A 20,516-nucleotide genomic window follows, 5' to 3' on the forward strand; every position below is an offset into this window, starting at 1 on the left:
TAGCTAGCTAGTGTGCTATTGATAGCTAATTTGTCCTGGGATATCAACATTGTGCGTTTCAGGTAAAATAACAACCCAAAGTCCTCTACTCCGACAATTAATCCACCGATAGAACGGTAAACCAAATTCATTTCTAGTCATCTCTCCTTCCGTCAGGCCTCTTTTTTCTTTGGACTTTATATGGCGGTTGGCAATTAACTTTAAGGTGCTTTACCACAACCAACTGGAGTGTGGACCTCAGTGAATCTTTCAGTCACCCACGTGGGTATATGTTCCTAAAAACCAATGAGGAGATGGGAGAGGCAGGACTTGAAGCGTGTCGAGCGTCACAATTAGAACACGTTTCTATTTTAGCGCCTGGCTGCGCAGACGCTCGCGAGCAGTGTGGGTGCAATGATGGAATGCATGTATACATTTATTTTGCAATGCTCGCACATGAGACGTGTCTGGTCTGGTCAGCATGTTAGCCACAACAGCACTGTCTGGGCAAGCCAGTACTGACTACTGCGAGAGAGGTTTGTGTTCGATTTAAAACGAAGACACCTTGTCTCTGATTGTAAACGCCTTGTGGATAAATTTGCCAGTCTCAGATTGACGTTGGATCTTTGTCGCAGGTGTAACAGGAAGTAGTATGTTGCGTCTGTTTTTAAAGCTTTCTGGTGCAAGTAAGCACTGGCTCCCACAGGTGGCGCGGCACTGGAAAATAGGCTATGCTTAATCATAGTTTACTAGTCTGTATAATTAGGGCCCTGTCTTTTGGTTAATCATGTCACATGACATATAGTTCAACCTTTTAATTTTTTATTTAAAGCTGTTTCATCAAACTGTATCCTTTTTATTTTTATGTCAGATGGTCCAGCACCATCCTCAGACAATTGTGTACATTTTTGGTCTAATTCTAAGTTCTGGAAAAGGCTTAAAATAAAGGTTAAAATCCAGGTCATATGACATGATCAACCAAAACACAGGGCCCTATTTATAGTCTATCAGCAATACAGCTGCTTTCCCTGGTCTTTGCCTTGTTGCCTGCTGCCTTCCTTCACCTCTATCCCTAACTCTTAAAATAAGGTGTTTGCTTTTATCCTATCAAATTGATTGTATTGTATTGGATCTGTTGTAGTCTACTGTAAAGCTAGTACACTGTGTTCCTGTTCTATCAAACCAACCAGCTAGTCTACTGTAAGACTAGGGCTGGGCGATATGGACAAAATATCATTTTTACAGTATTTTATGAATAATTGTTAAAAAAATAAAAGATCTAAATATGCTTTGAGTAGTTGATGACTCTAGGGTAGCAACACAAATTATAAGTGATTTCAATTTCTCCATTTATACCATTCAATCCAACTCCACATTGTGCCACGCAGCATGATATGGGCAAATAATATAGGCCTAGTTAATTGGTGAACTGTTGGAATATAGTAGTTGTAATATAGTGGGCAGCACCTTGAATACGTTGTTATGACATGACAATGAATGAATCAACCAGGGAGGAATTATTTACAGGGTAGGAACAAGTTAGTCAGTGTTTCCTGGTGACCCTAATTAGATGTTCTTACTTCATGTAGCTAGCTAGCTAACATATTCATGCATCGCCTATTCCTCTCTGATAAGCATTTTTGTGCAACGGTACCTTATCTAGGCATGCACTGGTACTAGTCAGTATTAGCTAGCTACGTTTGCTCTTCTACATTTAGCTAGCTAGCCAGCTAACTAGCGATTTAGCATTAGCGGCTAACAAATTATTTAAGCAACACCTTGCTAAGAAAAGACAAACTAACAGATTGTAGTTTGCAGACAGTAAGATACACAAACGAATAGTGTATATAACACTTGTGGACAGCAGCATGTCACCAACATTGTTATATCTGACCATGCAAAGTGAATGGCGAGAAAGTTCTCGTGACTCTGTGGTCGAGCAACTGCTGTCCTTGAGTTCAGGGCTTGGTGTGGTTGGCAGCAGTCTGAGCAGCAAGGGGGGGATGACCCAAATCATATTTTGCCACATGCTGACCTTACAGTGAAATGCTTAATTTCAAGCCCTTAACCAACAATGCCGTTAAGAAAAAATCTTAAATGATTTACTAAATAAACTGAAGTAAACAAATATAAACATGAAAAATAGAAAAAACAAGTAATTAAAGAGCAACAATAAAATAACAGTAATGAGGCTATGTACAGGGGGTAACGGGACCGAGTCAATGTGCGGGGGCACAGGATAGTTGAGGTAAAGTGACTATTCCCAAGGTCCTTAGCTTAGTGGTGAGCTTTGAGGGTGTTGTAGTCAACAAATGGCATTCTCACGTAGGTGTTCCTTTTGTCCAGGTGCGAAAGGGCGGTGTGGCGTGCAATAGATTGTCATCTGCGGATCTGTTGGGGCGGTATGCAAATTGGAGTGGGTCTAGGGTTTCTGGGATAATGGTGTTGATGTGAGCCGTTATCAGCCTTTCAAAGCACTTCATGACTACAGACGTGAGTGCTACAGATCGATAGTCATTTAGGCAGGTTACCTTGGTGTTCTTGGGCACAGGGGCTATGGTGGTCTGCTTGAAACATGCGTTATTGCAGACCCGGTCAGGTTGAATATGTCAGTGAAGCCACTTGCCTGTTGGTTAGCACATTCTCGGAGTACACGTCCTGGCAATCCGTCTGGCCCCGTGGCCATGTGAATGTTGACCTGTTTAAAGGTCTTACTCACAACGACTGCGGTGAGTGTGATCATAGTAGTCCAGAACAGCTGGTGTTCTCATGCATGCTTCAGTGTTGCTTGTCTCGAGGTGCTCGTAGAAGTCATTTAGCTTGTCTGGTAGGCTTGTGTCACTGGGCAACTCATGGCTGTGCTTCCCATTGCAGTCCTTAATAGTTTGCAAGCCCTGCCACATCCGACGAGTGTCGGAGCCAGTGTAATAGGATTCAATCATAGTACTGTATTGATGCTTTCTTTGCCTGTGATCGTTCGTCGGAGGGCATAGCGGTATTTCTTATAAGCTTCCGGGTTAGAGTCCCGCTCCTTGAAAGCGGCAGCTCTACCATTTAGCTCAGTGCGTATGTTGCCTGTAATCCATGGCTTCTGGTTGGGATATTTATGTATGTACGGTCACTGTGGGGACGACGTCATCGATGCACTTATTGATGAAGCAGGGGACTGATGTGGTATACGCCAATGCCATAGGAAGACTCCCGGAACATATTCCAGTCTGTGCTAGCAAAAAAGTCCTGTTGCTTAGCATCTGCGTCATCTGACCACTTCCGTATTGAGCGAGTCACTGGTGCTTCCTGCTTTCATTTTTGCTTGTAAGCAGGAATCAGGAGCATAGAGTTATGGTCAGATTTGCCAAATGGAGGGCGAGGAAGAGCTTTGTACGCGTTTCTGTGTGTGGAGTAAAGGTGGTCTATAGTCTATATAGTTTTCCTCTGGTTGCACATATAACATGCTGGTAGAAAATTAGGTAAAATGGATTTAAGTTTCCCTGCATTAAAGTCCCCGGCCACTAGGAGCATCGCCTCTGGATGAGGATTTTCTTGTTTGCTTATGGCCTTATACAGCTCATTGAGTGCGGTCTTATTGCCAGAATTGGTTTGTGGTGGTAAATGGACAGCTACGAAAAATATAGATAGTGTGGTCAACCGTTTATAATGAGATACTCTACCTCAGTCGAGCAAAACATTGTGTTACGAACCGGCTCAGAGTTCGCAACAAAAGGGAGACAACGTGGAGACGAGTATCAAAAATATATATTTATTAGCTACCACAACCAAAAACAACAAGGTGTCTGCATGGAGAGAGTCTTCCCCAATGACTGTGGAAGAGGTCTCTTTATCCTGGGACACAGCCGGGCCCAGGTGCTTCCCATTTAGCTGACGACCCTTCCAACTCCGCCCACCGGCATCCTAACAAGGAAACAAGAACAGAGAGAATACGGCAGACAGAGAGGGAGGGTCGTCACACACCCCCCCATAAAACCGGGGACCAACAAGGGCCCCTGAACAACGTACCAGCCTCTGCGTCCCAAATTGACGAGAGGTTACATGTTCACTTTCCACTTGCCCCAGCCAACCTCCTTCTCCCCAGACCTCAGCAACCTTTGTGCACAGGAAGCAACATTTAAGAGGAAAGGAGAACACAAGACCAGGAGGGACCAGACAGGAAAGTTAGAACATGACAAAACCAAACAATGGTCAGTCACATAACACTCAGGAACAGGGCGCACAAGAGACCACATCAGCTACAAACGCAAACAACATCTCCCAACGGTTCATAGTCATTTCTCAACGGTTGTCATTTCCCAACGATTCAGTCACTCCAATGATTCATAGTGACTCCAACGATTCATAGTCACTCCAACGATTCATAGTCACTCCAACGATTCATAGTCACTCCAACGATTCATAGTCACTAAACTCATAACCAAATACGAGTACAGACCAGAGGGTGTAATAAAGGCAAACATTTTATGTGCCCTACTCGTCAGTGGCACCTGCCAATAGCACAATAACAGGTCAAATTTGCTCACAAACTTAGCTGCGCCGACTTAATCAACGCAGTCCTCCATCCGAGGAAGAGGAAATTAATCTGGCTTAGTGACTCCGTTTACTTTACGGTGGTCCGTTCCAACCGGTTTACTGACCAAGATACAGGGAGAAGCCCAACTGGAGAAAGAAGGCTCTGCTATCTTACTCTCCAGCATGTACCTGACCTCAGCATCCAGACAACGCAGTTTCTCTATAGAGACTCTATAGAACCGCTGACGAATGGGGTCAGCATCTCCAATGTCAATATCATGCTCTATCAAGTTTGTACGTGTAGGTGTCACAGAAAACAAACCTGGAATTTTCCGAATCAGACCAACCAGCTCTTTCCGCCCATCAACGGGTAGCTGAGTAAAAGGGCTATCCAAAATATCCAGTGTCTCTGAATTTTTCAATCTACCCTGCAGTATGCAATCATCGGGACCAGGAACATTTTCGTCCTCATGCACAGACCTAGCATTACAAGAACCAAGGGAAGTAACGGTATCAGCCAAACGAACAGGTTTACCATCCTCTGTAGACTCCCACTTTCTAATCAGAACATCCTCTTGGAGAAAATAACCATGTGCGACATCTCCCAACTGTTCCACAGGCACAATTTGGTCACGCAACTCTTCTAATGTGGGGTCAGTCCGTGGCGCATTGATTAGATCGGAGCGGAATACAGATAACGGGATAACAGGGAAAACAGTGAGAGACTTCTTTGTGGTATTATCATTTACCGGAGCAGGGACCAGGTCACCATGGCTCATAGACCGCGTCACTGCACCCGCAGAAAACACCGCTGGGAAACTCTGCGCACTCTCATCAGGAATCCCTACAATTGACGGTTTAGTGGAAACCACTAGAGTTGGAAACAGGACAGGCCACACACGCTCACCAGCCAAGTTATTCCCAAGGATAACGTCGATACCCTCAATAGGCAACGAAGGACGCACCCCCACAACAACCTCACCTTTCACCAGTCCACAATCCAATATCAGTTTATGCAATGGAACTGACAGATTGTTCAAACCTATTCCCCTAATTAGAACACTATTCCCAGAATCAGTCTCAGCAGAGAAAGGTAACACAGATTCCAACACAAACGATTCCGAGGCACCTGTGTCTCGTAGGATCTTCACTGGCACTAGGTTCTTACTTCCTAACATAGACACAAAACCCTCCGTAATGAAAGGTAAATAGCCTGGGTCAATATGGACTTTCACATGCCCCTGGGCCTGAGACAATGTGTCAGGAGTAAACTGATGTGGAACAGACGCAGCTAACGCCGTAGGCCTAGATTTAACGTTAACACACGTACTGAATTTACCCCTAGACCTGAGAACCGGACATTCGTTTTTCCAATGACCTGAGCCTTGACAGTAGTGACACTCTTGACCAAAGTCAGTTTTACCACGGGAGTCAGGCTCAACCCTAGTTGACTAAAACTCTGCCCGTGAACCAGAGTATCTCGGTGAGCGAGGCCCAAATCTCTCCGAACGCCCCCACTCACTCCAAGTACAGGGTTCTACAAAAACACTTTTGTGAGTCAAAACATATTCGTCCGCCAAAACCGCAGCTTCAGCGACAGTCTTTACTTTTCGTTCTTTAATATACGTCGCTATATGATCAGGGATTGTGTCCTTAAATTGCTCTAGCATAATCAGATCACACAGCCCTTAAAGTCATAACCGCAGAGGCGGAACACCAGCGATTAAACTGTGAAGATAATTTTCGCGCAAACTCAACATGAGTCTGCTTATCATCCCTTTTTAAAGTTCTAAATCATTGGCGGTAAGCCTCAGGAACCAATTCGTAAATCTGTAACACCGCCATTTTAACCTTATAATAACTGACACTGTCGGCTACACTAAGAGCTGAATATGCTTCCTGCGCTTTACCAGTCAGCACACACTGCAACATTAAAGTGCGGTCAGAATCAGGCCAACAACCTAGCGTCAGCAACACGCTCAAACAACGAAAAGAATGTCTCAGGGTCCTTTTCATTAAACTGAGGCAACAACCGTAAATTCCCAACAATGTCAAATGTGTCCGGGGCACGCCCAAAAGAGGAACGACTCCTAAGTAAATCTGCGTCACCTTCCCAGAGCAAACTCTCCCCTGAGAGCTTTCCTTCCCTAACCAACTCTAGTCGCTCTTGTTGCAGGTTGATTTTAGCACGCTCCATATCCTGTTTAAATTCCAATTCCTTCTCATATTTTACACGATCGTGCTCTAGCTGTAACAGAAGCAGCTCTTTCTGCTGTTCAAAAAGAAGACTACTAGGACTAACCGATGGAGCGGTAATTGTAACATATCGGGGAGACGGCGAGTCCTCAGCAGAGGCTGCCCCAGTGGTATCATCAAGAATACCACTCTCCATCAAATTGGCCTTCAATATTAACCTAATAGAATTTTTTTAGGCGTTTGTCACTAATTTCAACTTTGTAGTGTTCAGCAACCTTCAACAGCTGTTCTTTAGTACATACATCTAACAGTTCCTTTGATGGAAAGCGAATGAACTCGTCTACATTAGACGCCATAGTCAAAAAAATTCTCACTCAACACCTCTACTGAGCACACCAGACCACAACAAGAGAAAATACAATCACACCGGGCACCACAGAAAAGAGATGAGAAATGGAGCTTCCCCAAAATCTACAATAACTCAACCCTAGTCTTCATGCAGATTTGCGGTGGGTAATTATGCACTGTAGCCCGCTGGCAAGGAAGTAACCCCCCAGCACGCTGGTAGATTCCACCAAGCCACGGATGTGCCCCCGAGACAACTGCTCAGTCCACAGACACCACACAAAAATAACAAACATTAACAATGCCCAACATATTCCAAAAATGAAACACGTCGCTAAGCCTATCAGGGGAAAAAGGTTATAGCTCCGGGTAGTAAGTTTCACTACCCTATCCAAATCTCCCACCAAGGTACACAGCTGATTGTACTCACCTCCTCAGACCTCCTCAGACCAACGTCCCAACAGCAAGTAGAACAAGCGTTTCCAGGCTAGGCAGGGGCCTGGAAACTAACCAATGTATTCTCTCCAACACAGCACACAAACCAAACAAACAAAGGCAACCAATACTGAGCACCAAACTCAAACTAACAAACAAAGCACCTCAATTTAACATACTTCCACGTTTTCTCCCAAACACAAGTTCAAGATCCCGGACGAGCCCCCACTTGTTACGAACCGGCTCAGAGTTCGCAACAAAAGGGAGACAACGTGGAGACGAGGAGTATCAAAAATATATATTTATTAGCTACCACAACCAAAAACAACAAGGTGTCTGCATGGAGAGAGTCTTCCCCAATGACTGTGGAAGAGGTCTCTTTATCCTGGGACACAGCCGGGCCCAGGTGCTTCCCATTTAGCTGACGACCCTTCCAACTCCGCCCACCGGCATCCTAACAAGGAAACAAGAACAGAGAGAATACGGCAGACAGAGAGGGAGGGTCGTCACACATTGAGTCTTCATTAATATTAGATTCCGTGCACCAGCTGTTATTGACAAATAGACAGACGTCCACCACTTGTCTTAACGGAGGCAGCTGTTCTATCTTGCCGATGCACGGAAAACTCAGCCAGCTCTATGTAAGGTCTACACCTGTTGTATTGGGCGCATGTGACTAATAACATTTTATTTGTTACCATTTCGTCGTTCATCCACAACTCAGTGAAACATAAGATATTAAAGTTTAATCTCCTGTTGGTAGGATAGTCTTGATTGGAATTAATCCAGTTTATTATCCAATGATTGCACGTTGGAAAATAGGACTGATGATAGAGGCGGGTTACCCACTCGTCGGATTATTACAAGGCACCCCCCAACCTATGACCCCTATATCTCTGTCTCTTCTTCATGCGAATGACGGGGATTTGGGCCTTGTCGGGTGTCTGAAGTAAATCCTTCGTGTCCGCCTCGTTAATGAAAAAAATACCTTTGTCCAGTATGAGGTGAGTAATCGCTGTTCTGATATCCAGAAGCTCTTTTCGGCCATACGAGACGGTGGCAGAAACATTATTATGTACAAAATAAGTTACAAATAATGCAAATTGGTTTGGAGCCCGTAAAATGGCAGCCATCTCTTCCGTCACCATTAGTATTAAACTCAAGTAGCAAAAGGAGTAAACATTATACGTGCTGGAGTTGTGTACCACATTTAACAAACCAATCATGGAAATGGTTATAGAAGGTAAAAACTCAAACTGCTCCATGCATCAATACCGGTGTGTGTGTGTGTGTGTGTGTGTGTGTGTGTGTGTGTGTGTGTGTGTGTGTGTGTGTGTGTGTGTGTGTGTGTGTGTGTGTGTGTGTGTGTGTGTGTGTGTGTGTGTGTGTGTGTGTGTGTGTGTGTGTAGTAAAATATCGTATACCGCCCAGCCCTATGCAGGACTAGTACACTGTCTGTGTTCCTATTCTCCTGTCTAACCAACCACATAGTCCAGTACAGGTCTCTCCAGCCTTGTTCTTGGAGAGATACTGTCCTGTAGGGTTTCACTCCAACCATAATCTAGCACACCTGATTCTAATAATTAGCTTGTTGATGAGCTGAATCAGGTTAGTAACAACTGGGGTGAATTGAAAACCTGGAGTGAAAACCTACAGGACAGCATCTCTCCAGGAAGGGTTAGACAGCCCTGTATTAGTAGTTGCCTCTTTTTACAATGTTTTGTCTCTTTTAGTTCCAATTATTTTCTTCTAACCATTTCTAACTCTTCTCTGTCATACCATCCTCTCCTGTTTTTCTCTCTCCCTTGTTAATTTGTTCTTCCATCCGTCTTTACAATGATTCCTTCCTCCTTATTTGATCATCCCTCCTTTTTTGTCACGTTCATGGCAATTTTCTTTTAGACCACCAAGTTTTTATTTTTGTCGATAACTGCAGGCCAGTCGCAGCCGGAGTCCGAGCAGCACTGAGGCTCAACACCCCCACCTGCCACGCCATCCGTCCAGTGACCGCACGCATCCTTCTCAACTTAACAACCTCACCTCCACCTCACCCACTCACAGTCACAGGTACGACCCGCCCCCCCCCCCCCCCTTCAACAGACCGTACACGGCATTGTGTACAGTTAGGCACAAACAGGAGAACTATATTAAACTGAGTAAAACAGGGTGGTACTACCTGAATTTGTCCAATTTAGAAACACTGCATTCTGTTTCCATTTCAAAGCAGTTTGTTACAGTATGCTCTACTGAAGATCACCCAGTTCTCACTGGTTTACTGTCCCATTGGTCAACTTTGAAACAACACACAAGACTATACATTGTGTTCAATATTTTGCTGGATGGTTTGAAATTCTCCAATTTTGTTCTTGAACATTTTCTTCTCGTTCCCCTCTCAGGGTTGGTCCATTCCATTCACCCAAACTGCAATCTCCACCCGCAGCCCACCATGTCCACTCAGGCATCCCATCTAAGCATCAGAGTCCCCAGAAATCAACCTCCACCCTCTCTCCAAAAACCAATGGGCTTCAGACCCACCTTCCAAAGAGCCCTAAACCTACCCAGACCCCCAGTCTGTCAGAGCCTGGCCCAAGCAGTTCCACCACCTCCTTAAAGAAGAAAAAGAAGAAGCGGCGTCACTCTGAGATGGAAGGCGGAGAGCGAGAGCCAGCACCGGCCTCCATCATCCCAGACATCCCCGCTGAGCCCGAACTGATTGAACCGGCCAGTGAGAGGAAGAGGAGGAAAAGGAGAAAGAAGAGGAAGCGGGAGGAAGAGGATGGAGATACAGCCGAGAACCACAGGGAAAGGGTCCAGTCTCATCTGGAGGCTTCACCGCCGGCCCAAGAGGAGGACTGGTGTCAGGGGGGATCATGGCGACTCAGCCCCCCTGACAAAAGAGCCCTGGAACAACCAAAGCAGCCCCATCCCCAGCCTGAGAGTAGGCTCCAGTTGGTTCCAGTGGTTCTCCAGTGTGATGCCAATCAAGGAGAGCAGAGTATGGACACTGTGACGATGATGATGAAGAGGAGGAGGAGGAAGAAGAAAAGGAGATTGGAGGAGGGACCGGAGGAAGCAACATCAACATGTTCTGTTTCAGAAAGGTCACTTTGAAATGTTATTGTGATATTCTCGCTAGAAACGTTACATGCATTACAGAGTACTATTATTTGTCTGTCTGGTCATGTAGCTTTAGACCTGCAGCAGTAAACATTTCAGTTAAAAGGTCCAACGCATCAAAAAGTAAATAATACATACACTACCAGTGAAAAGTTTGGACACACCTACTCATTCAAGGGATTCTTTATTTTGACTATTTTCTACATTGTAGAATAATAGTGAAGACATCAAAACTATGAAATAACACATATGGAATCATGTAGTAACCCCAATTTTTTTTTTAACATATCTAAATATATTTGTGCTTCTTCAAATTAGCCATCCATTGCTGTGTTTCTTGGCCTAAGCAAGTCTCTTCTTCTTATTGGTGTCCTTTAGTAGTGGTTTCTTTGCAGCAATTCGACCATGAAGACCTGTTTCACGGTCTCCTCTGTACAGTTGATGTTGAGATGTGTCTGTTACTTGAACTCTGAAGCATTTATTTGGGCTGCAATTTCTGAGGCTGGTAACTCAAATGAACTTATCCTCTGCAGCAGAGGTAACTCTGGGTCTTCCTTTCCTGTGGCGGTCCTCATGAGAGCCAGTTTCATAGTGGTTTTTGCGACTGCACTTTAAGAAACTGTAAAAGTTCTTAATGTTTCTGATTGACTGACCTTCATGTCTTAAAGTAATGATGGACTGTTTCTCTTTACTTATTTCAGTTGTTCTTGCCATAATATGGACTTGGTGTTTTACCAAACAGGGCTGTCTTCTGTATGCCACCCCTACCTTGTCACAACAAAACTGATTGGCTCAAACACATTGAGAAAAGATATTCCACAAATGTAACTTTTAACAAGGCACACCTGTTAATTGAAATGCATTCCAGGTGACTACCTCATAAAGCTGGTTGAGAGAATGCCAAGAGTATGCAAAGCTGTCATCAAGGCAAAGGGTGGCTACTTTGAAGAGTCAAATCCCCCCCCAAAAAAGATTTAACAATTTAATTAAATTTTTTATTTTGTGGTTACTACATGATTACATATTTGTTATTTCATAGTTTTAATGCATTCACTATTTTACGATGTAGAAATAAAGAAAATCCCTGGAGTGAGTAGATGTCCAAACTTTTGACTGGTACTAAAATACACTGCTCAAAAAAATAAAGGGAACACTAAAATAACACATCCTAGATCTGAATGAATGAAATAATCTTATTAAATACTTTTATCTTTACATAGTTGAATGTGCTGACAACAAAATCACACAAAAATAATCAATGGAAATCCAATTTATCCACCCATGGAGGTCTGGATTTGGAGTCACACTAAAAATGAAAGTGGAAAACCACACTACAGGCTGATCCAACTTTGATGTAATGTCCATAAAACAAGTCAAAATGACGCTCAGTAGTGTGTGTGGCCTCCACGTGCCTGTATGACCTCCCTACAACGCCTGGGCATGCTCCTGATGAGGTGGCAGATGGTCTCCTGAGGGATCTCCTCCCAGACCTGGACTAAAGCATCCGCCGACTCCTGGACAGTGTGGTGCACCGTGGCGTTGGTGGATGGAGCGAGACATGATGTCCCAGATGTGCTCAATTGGATTCAGGTCTGGGGAACGGGCGGGCCAGTCCATAGCATCAATGCCTTCCTCTTGCAGGAACTGCTGACACACTCCAGCCACATGAGGTCTAGCATTGTCTTGCATTAGGAGGAACCCAGGGCCAACCGCACCAGCATATGGTCTCACAAGGGGTCTGAGGATCTCATCTCGGTACCTAATGGCAGTCAGGCTACCTCTGGCGAGCACATGGAGGGCTGTGCGGCCCCCCAAAGAAATGCCACCCCACACCATGACTGACCCACCGCCAAACCGGTCATGCTGGAGGATGTTGCAGGCAGCAGAATGTTCTCCACTGCGTCTCCAGACTGTCACGTCTGTCACATGTGCTCAGTGTGAACCTGCTTTCATCTGTGAAGAGCACAGGGCGCCAGTGGCGAATTTGCCAATCTTGGTGTTCTCTGGCAAATGCCAAACGTCCTGCACGGTGTTGGGCTATAAGCACAACCCCCACCTGTGGACGTCGGGCCCTCATGGAGTCTGTTTCTGACCGTTTGAGCAGACACATGCACATTTGTGGCCTGCTGGAGGTCATTTTGCAGGGCTCTGGCAGTGCTCCTCCTTGCACCAAGGCGGAGGTAGCGGTCCTGCTGCTGGGTTGTTGCCCTCCTACGGCCTCCTCCACGTCTCCTGATGTACTGGCCTGTCTCCTGGTAGCGCCTCCATGCTCTGGACACTACGCTGACAGACACAGCAAACCTTCTTGCCACAGCTCGCATTGATGTGCCATCCTGGATGAGCTGCACTACCTGAGCCACTGGTGTGGGTTGTAGACTCCATCTCATGCTACCACTAGAGTGAAAGCACCGCCAGCATTCAAAAGTGACCAAAACATCAGCCGGGAAGCATAGGAACTGAGAAGTGGTCTGTGGTTACCACCTGCAGAACCACTCCTTTATTGGCGGTGTCTTGCTAATTGCCTATAATTTCCACCTGTTGTCTATTCCATTTGCACAACAACATGTGAAATTTATTGTCAATCAGTGTTGCTTCCTAAGTGGGCAGTTTGATTTCACAGAAGTGTGATTGACTTGGAGTTACATTGTGTTTAAGTGTTCCCTTTATTTTTTTGAGCAGTATAGATAGATAGATGGATAGATATCTTAAGGCTTTGATGCCAAGATAATAGCTAAATGTATTGGAAGCAACATATAGCATGTATCACTGGGTCAAACCTACCCTGACCAATATGGATTCTTACATGGGAGGTATAGGAGAAAGTACAACCAAATGTCCAGTTTCTTTGCACATTGACACGTTGAAAATATAAATATATTTTTTTGTACAGCAGTTCTGGGACGAAGGACACGGTTGTTGAAAACGGCGCTGGGGATTCTACTGCGCCAAAGAAGTTAAAGAAGAAGTGCAGGCTAAAAGAAGAGGTGAAACAGTGGGAGGAAAGCAGACGTTGTTGCTCTGACGACCAGAGGAGCGACACTGAAGCAGCGGAGGCCCTTCCTAAGAAGGGCACTGTGGAGAGCACCGGTAGACCCACACACCACACACTGCTGCATTGACTGAAGCCAACAATCCAGTCTTACCCATTTTTTGCACAACCTATTTGGCAAAACTTTTGTAAACTCATACCCAAATATGGTTTCAGGACTTGAACTCCTGTGGGCAATATCTCTTGATTAGGCTCTATCTTGGTTTTGCATTATGTAAATTATGTATACATTATTACATTTCCCAGGACTCACTATTTTGTTTTATGTTTGTTCTTTTTGTTGCATCTGCAAATGTTAAGGTTTTTTCTGGATTAAAAAAGGGGCATAGGTGGGGTGGGCGTGGCAATGAGCGCGGTCGGCCCGTACGTTTACGGCCCTCCCTCCTGGCGTTGTAGCTGGGGAAAAACATTCCGCCCGTTTCCTGGAATTCTACATATTTCTCCATAGAGCTTAGAAATAGTTTTAGTTTGGAAGTTTCCTGTGATTCCATGCGTTTTGTCATAGTTACTGCTGTTCTTTTGCTTAAACATAATACAAAATGCTGCTACATTAATTGTTTTGGGAATTTTAATTTCTTCCTGACTCTCGAGCTTTTATTTTGGTGCTTGTTAGTTCTCAAAGATTATATTATATAAAACTATAGGGCCATTATCTTTACTAGCTAGTTTATATCTGGTTTTAGTTGTACCTGGTTGTGAATGTTTCAACTCACTCTACTCCTTCCCCCCCCACCATAGCTGGAGTGATCGTGTGGGACAGCCAGGTTAAGGATGGCTACAAGCGCTCCAAGGCCCCCGCTGCAGAAGCAGTAGAGGGTGGGCCTGGGGATGTCCCCCGCCCAGCCCCCATGGTCTGGGATGGCAAGAGGAGTGGTGGAGTGGTTGAGGAGCTCCTGAAGAACTCTTTGGACAAAGCCTATGGAACCCAAGGTGAGATCTAGAACATGACATTCTCAAGGTTGCACTTTACCTCTAGTGGAGTCAAGAAATTGTAATATGAAGTTGTAGCAATGTTATTTATGTAGCTAGCTAAGTCTCTCTGGGAGACTAATGGCAGTAGCAGCTCATACCTCTGTTGTGCATAGCGCTGTAATGACTGAGGGGGGTGGGTGTGTCCAGTCCTCAGCTGGGAGGGAGAGGCATCTGCCATCAGTAGGGATGCCATTGACGACACCCGCGATGCCAGAACCGACATGGTGATTGACGAGTGGGACGAGGACTTTGACAGTGGAAAGGTGAGAGGGCACCCACAGACACACAAGCCTGTGGAAAGCTGTTTTCACATAGTGATTGTTTCAACAGAAGACATTATGTTAAAGGGATACCTCAGTTGTAGCTTGTTTTTGACTTACTTAGGGTGCTGTTTAAAGTTTTATCGCGGATATTTAGCAACATCCTAGCCTTCCACTAGAGTCCTAGTGGAAACTGAATGCACCAGTTAGCTCTGCGTCTAAAGTATGGGTGAAGGGCTCCTTCTGGCTTAACTATTCCTAGAACCATGCCTTGGAATCCACCGCTAGCTGGTTCCGGCACATTTTACCTCTGTTACCTCTGGTCTTAACATTTCTTGTGTGTATGAACAGGTGAAGAAAATGAAAAAGTATAAGCGAGAGAAGAGGAGGAGCGGCAATATCTTCCAGAAGATCCAGGACCGGCGGAGCATGTGGTCGGTCACACCCGGCGCTAAGAAGACCGGCTTTGGATACCGTCACTGAGAGCCAGCCAGAATGGATGTTTGGATACAGTCACAGAGCCAGCCAGAATGGATGTTTGGATACAGTCGCTGAGCCAGCCAGAATGGATTTTGGATACCGTCACTGAGAGCCAGCCAGAATGGATGTTTGGATACAGTCACTGAGCCAGCCAGAATGGATATTTGGATACAGTCACAGAGCCAGCCAGAATGGATGTTTGGCCACATACAGTACAACTGAGCTGGAGTGACGACACGTGACACCACTGTAACAATGTTACTCTCTTTTGATTGTTTGGCGGTTCATACCCTGATTGCAATACGAGAGACCATGGCCAGTTGACAGGACAACACAGCTTTCGGGGAGAGATAATGACCATCTTTGATCTGTGCTAGTCTCTTCAGTATAGAACTTCCTTCGATGACCGAGTCTGGTGAGCTGACCAACACGAGCTGTGATGTTACCATCGTCAGCCAGGGTTCAGCAACAATGAGTTGACCATTGCTTCTACACCGTTGTCTCAGATGGATATGAAAATATTGTTCAGTATATGGTGCTCAAGCTGCTCATGGAATATGATGGATTTACCGTACTGTGATGCTGCTGAGCTTCCATCTGTGGTAATAACACAGATGACAAAATGACATGTATATCATTTATGTTAGGAATTCAGAACAAGTCATGTTAGGAATTTGACATGGTTGGGCTACTCTAGGGGACAGTTGTGGGATTTTCTAGCTAGTATCAAAGGATGTGGCATGCACCATATAGCATTTATCTGTGTGAGGATGAGCTGAGAGATTTTGTATAATGTCTGCTAGATAACCCTTAACCATCAGCCTAATGTATTGAAACCTATGAGGGAGACACTTGTCTCTCTTCGCCCAGCCGTGTGTTCAGGTGGACGAAACATTCAGAACTTTGAATTATAGTAATGTAATGTATAGAGCTGAAATGACTTCCTATAGAAAATCATTCTGTTCTACACAGTCTATTTCTCTGAACATTCTAAAATGTTGCGACCAGTGATTTAGTGTTAAAAAAAAGAAAAATGGGTGGGTAATGCTGAGTAAAACAACACTCCCTATTTGTTCAATGCATTTTTCCGCAAATGGTGGGTAAACGCTCGGGCAAAATACAAAAACATGCGTAAACGGCATTTACGTGCGTTTACCCTGTAATACCCCACTGGTTACAACCGTTGTGCTGTTGCAGACTGGGCGATCTGCAGACTGGGCGATCTGCAGGACAATGGGCCAATACAGGTGAATGCTCTGAATACTGTTCTCCTGACTCATATGGCCTATTCCCTATGTGAAGACGTGTGGTGACCATCTCGCGCTTATCACTATCAGCACAATCACCAAGTCACCTTTAAAAGATACGAAACATGGACAGGACCGCAGATCGTGAAACCATGATAACTGATTTGCTTTAATCCCATCCTCTCTTTTAGTTTGTTTGAATGATTGATACTTTTATGGTTTTATGTTTTCTAATTGTGTGTGATTTCTTTGCCACAATGCCTTGGTATGTTCTACATGACTTGATAAAACTGACCCACTGTGGCTGCTGCTGAGACATTTACATGTTCTGATTGTACTGTTATATTACAAGCATGTATTTGGAGGGGGAAGGAGTCACAGGCCTGTCCCAAGCAGACAAACGGCCTCATCTTTAGTTTAATCTTCTTGATTAATGTATGCATGATGGTGGTATTTGAAGTTTCCTTTATCAGTATATTCAGTTCTGCGTCCCTAATAGTTTTCTTTTTTCTTTCCTGTGTGAATTTAATTTGATGGTTCTGAATATTATGTAATTTGGTAGATGTGTCAGAATAGAAAATGTCATGGTCGATTAACACCAAGTGATGCTGGAATATGAATTGCCGCTACATCAGCTAATTGCAAAGTTCATAGGCAGATGTCTGTACCTCCAGGTCAAGTTGGGGACAGTTACGATAACATCAAGGCATTGCCTGTTTGTAACACCACATAATCCACCTTTTAATGTATTAGACATATCATTGTTTCATCTGCTTTCTAATCCATTTGCTCTCCTTTCTGGTAAATAGTCCCATTTCTGTTTTGCGAAAGAGGGTATGAGTGTGATTCTGGGTGGGGGTGTTGAATTTTGAACTTTTTTCTACACTAGACATCTATAGTAGGTCATGAGTGAAGCTAATTGCTCATCTCTTCTGCTTGTTATTCCCAAAATGTCAAGTCATTGGTCCCTGGTCTCTAACTAAAAGTTGGGTTGTTGACCATTGTTTAGTATTGCTCCATCACCAGTGGAGTTCAGCTTTGTTGTGCATCATGTGTTTTCTGAATGCATTTTGGGCCTCCATATGAACCAACAGTTCTTTCTTTGTGTGTTCTATCCCAGATAAAGAGTTACATGTAGGCTGGTCCCAGATCTGTTTGTGTGGTTTGGCCAACACCTATGGCCATTGTACATTTTGGAAATGCAGCACAGACATCTGGGGCCAGGCTAGATTACATATGTTGCCCCAGGCATTGTTAGTTTGAAGTTGATGTATATGCTATTAGTACATGATCATTGTCCCAATCTGTACTCTCTCTATGCAAATCACCCACAGACAGTCCAACTAACTGGTCATCTGGAACCTGATGTACCCAGCCATCCCCCAACCTTACAACACTCATGTACAACCAACCTTCTAGCCAGGTCCACATTTTATTACACACCACCACCATTTTTATCCTGAAGATACTGTTTTCTACAAGTATATTTGGGGGAGGTTGGGGGGAGAAAACATGGGATCTTCCACTTTATCTGGGCACCGATTTTGATAAATAGATCATAAATTATAATCAATTAACAAAACCGCTTTGCCAGTGTAGAAGATTGTACAGTCCACCTGGTGTTTCCCATGCTTTCCCCGTCATCCCTGCGTCGACCTAGCCTCGTACAAACCATCCTGATCTGATCGGCTACACAAACACAATGCAAGCTTGTGACATCAGGATGATTCGTACGGGGCTAGTTTAGTTCTAGCCACCCATTGACTCTCATTCTAGAGATGTCAGCTTAAACAGTATAGTTAATTGATAATGTTAAATAATTTAAAGAAACTTTTCACAAATCTTTAATGTGCTATAAAAGATACGGATGAAATCTGTATTTGGGTTGGTGGGGGATTGTGAAAGTTTAATTTATTGCAGATGGATGTTCATATGTGCGTGTTTCATACGATGACATCTTGTTACTGTAGTGTCATACAGTACGAGAGCGGTTTCATCACCAGTTCCATTGAATGTGTTTCATGTTGACTGTGAAATTAACTTTAGGACATGTTTGATTCTCAAGGAAACTGACACGAGGACATTATACTGGTGTGACTGATCCACGTCATATTTGCATTGATGGTTCTATATTTTGCACCGCCTTTTCAGACCAATGAGAGACATTTCATAATGAAAAGTGACTCTTACCAAAATGGATAATGTAATTAACTATACAGGTGCAATAAAGTTATGACTTTGTGAGAATAGGTGTCTGGTCTTGCTTCTTTGTTAGTAGAAAATATGAATATTCATATTTTCTACTAACCATCAAAAGCCTGAATGGAATATCAGACTGCATTTTAATTTTGTCCACATTTTGTTACGTTACAGCCTTATTCTCAAATTGATTAAATTATTTTTCCCTCATCAATCTACACACAATACCCCATAATGACAAAGCAAAAGCAGGTTTTTAGACATTTTTGCTAATTTATAATAAAAAAAACATACCTTTATGAAAATAAGTATTCAGACACTTTGCTATGAGACTTGACATTGAGCTCAGGTGTATCCTGTTTCCATTGATCATCCTTGATGTTTCTACAACTTCATTGGACTCCACCTGTGGTAAATTCAATTGATTGGACATGATTTGGAAAGGTACACATCTGTCTACATAATGTCCTACAGTTGATAGTGCATGTCAGAGCAAAAACCAAGCCATGAGGTTGAAGGAATTGTCAGTAGAGCTCCGAGACAGGATTGTGTCGAGGCACAGATCTGGGGAAGGGTATCAAAACATTTCTGCAGCTCCCTAAGAACACAGTGGAATCATTCATTCTTAAATGGAAGAAGTTTGGAACCACCAAGACTCTACCTATCGGGGTAGAAGGGCCTTGGTCAGAGAGGTGACCAAGAACCCGATGGTCACTGACAGAGTTCCTCTGTGGACTTGGAAGAACCTTCCAGAAGGACACCCATCTCAGCAGCACTCCATCAATCAGGCTGTTATGGTAGAGTGGCCAGACGGAAGCCACTTCTCAGTAAAAGGAAAATGACTGCTCGCTTGGCGTGTGCCGAAAGGCACCTAAAGGACTGACCATGAGAAACAAGATTCTCTGCTCTGATGAAACCAAGAATGAACACTTTGGCCTGAATGCCAAGCGTCACGTCTGGAGGAAACCAGGCACCGCTCATCACCTGGCTAATACCATCCCTACAGTGAAGCATGGTGGTGGCAGCATCATGCTGTGGGGATGTTTTTCAGCGACAGGGACTGGGAGACTCGTCAGTATTGAGGAAAAGATGAACGGAGTACAGAGAGATCATTGATGAAAACCTGCTCCAGAGCGCTCATGACCACAGACTGGGGCAAAGGTTCACCTTCCAACAGGACAACGAGCCTAAGCACACAGACAAGACAACGCAGGAGTGGCTTCAGGACAAGTCTCTGAATGTCCTTGAGTGCCCCACCAGAGCCCGGATTAGAACCTGATCGAACATCTCTGGAAAGACCTGAAAATAGCTGTGCAGCGACGCTCCCCATCCAACCTGACAGAGCTTGAGAGAATCTGCAGAAATGAATAGGAGAAACTCCCCTAATACAGGTGTGCCAAGCTTGTAGCGTCATACCCAAGAAGAATCGAGGCTGTAATTGCTGCCAAAGGTGCTTCAACAAAGTACTGAGTAAAGGGTCTGAATACTTACTGAAATGTGATATTTCCTTCCCCCCCTATTTTTAAATTAGCAAAAATTTGGAAATTGCTGTTTTTGCTTTGTCATTATGTGGTATTGTGTGTAGATTGGGGGGGAAAACATTTAATCAAGTTTAGAATAAGGCAGTAACAACAATGTGGGAAAAGTATTGTGGTCTGAATACTTTAAGAATGGACTGTCATTTTAGTGTCATAAAAGTCTGAATATTAACAT

At 44.1% G+C, this 20,516-nt stretch overlaps 1 protein-coding gene across 4 annotated transcripts in view; it reads left to right on the plus strand.

Moving 5' to 3' along the window:
* Positions 1-18,851, plus strand: part of LOC106606430 (ubiquitin carboxyl-terminal hydrolase 36) — a 41,401-nt gene extending 22,550 nt beyond the window's left edge. For 3 of the 4 annotated variants that reach the window (XM_045715689.2, XM_045715692.2, XM_045715690.2), the window contains 6 exons: positions 9,416-9,546; positions 9,876-10,580; positions 13,487-13,683; positions 14,384-14,575; positions 14,765-14,880; positions 15,229-18,851. In XM_045715689.2, the coding sequence (XP_045571645.1) occupies positions 9,416-9,546; positions 9,876-10,580; positions 13,487-13,683; positions 14,384-14,575; positions 14,765-14,880; positions 15,229-15,360 (1,473 nt within the window). In that variant the 3' untranslated portion in view covers positions 15,361-18,851. The remainder of the gene's footprint in view (positions 1-9,415; positions 9,547-9,875; positions 10,581-13,486; positions 13,684-14,383; positions 14,576-14,764; positions 14,881-15,228) is intronic. The other variant, XM_045715691.2, reaches the window with a different exon arrangement.
* Positions 18,852-20,516: the final 1,665 nt, after the last annotated feature.

This window comes from Salmo salar, chromosome 03, assembly GCF_965601325.2.
Source record: "Salmo salar chromosome 03, fSalSal1, whole genome shotgun sequence".
NCBI classification, from domain to species: domain Eukaryota; kingdom Metazoa; phylum Chordata; class Actinopteri; order Salmoniformes; family Salmonidae; genus Salmo; species Salmo salar.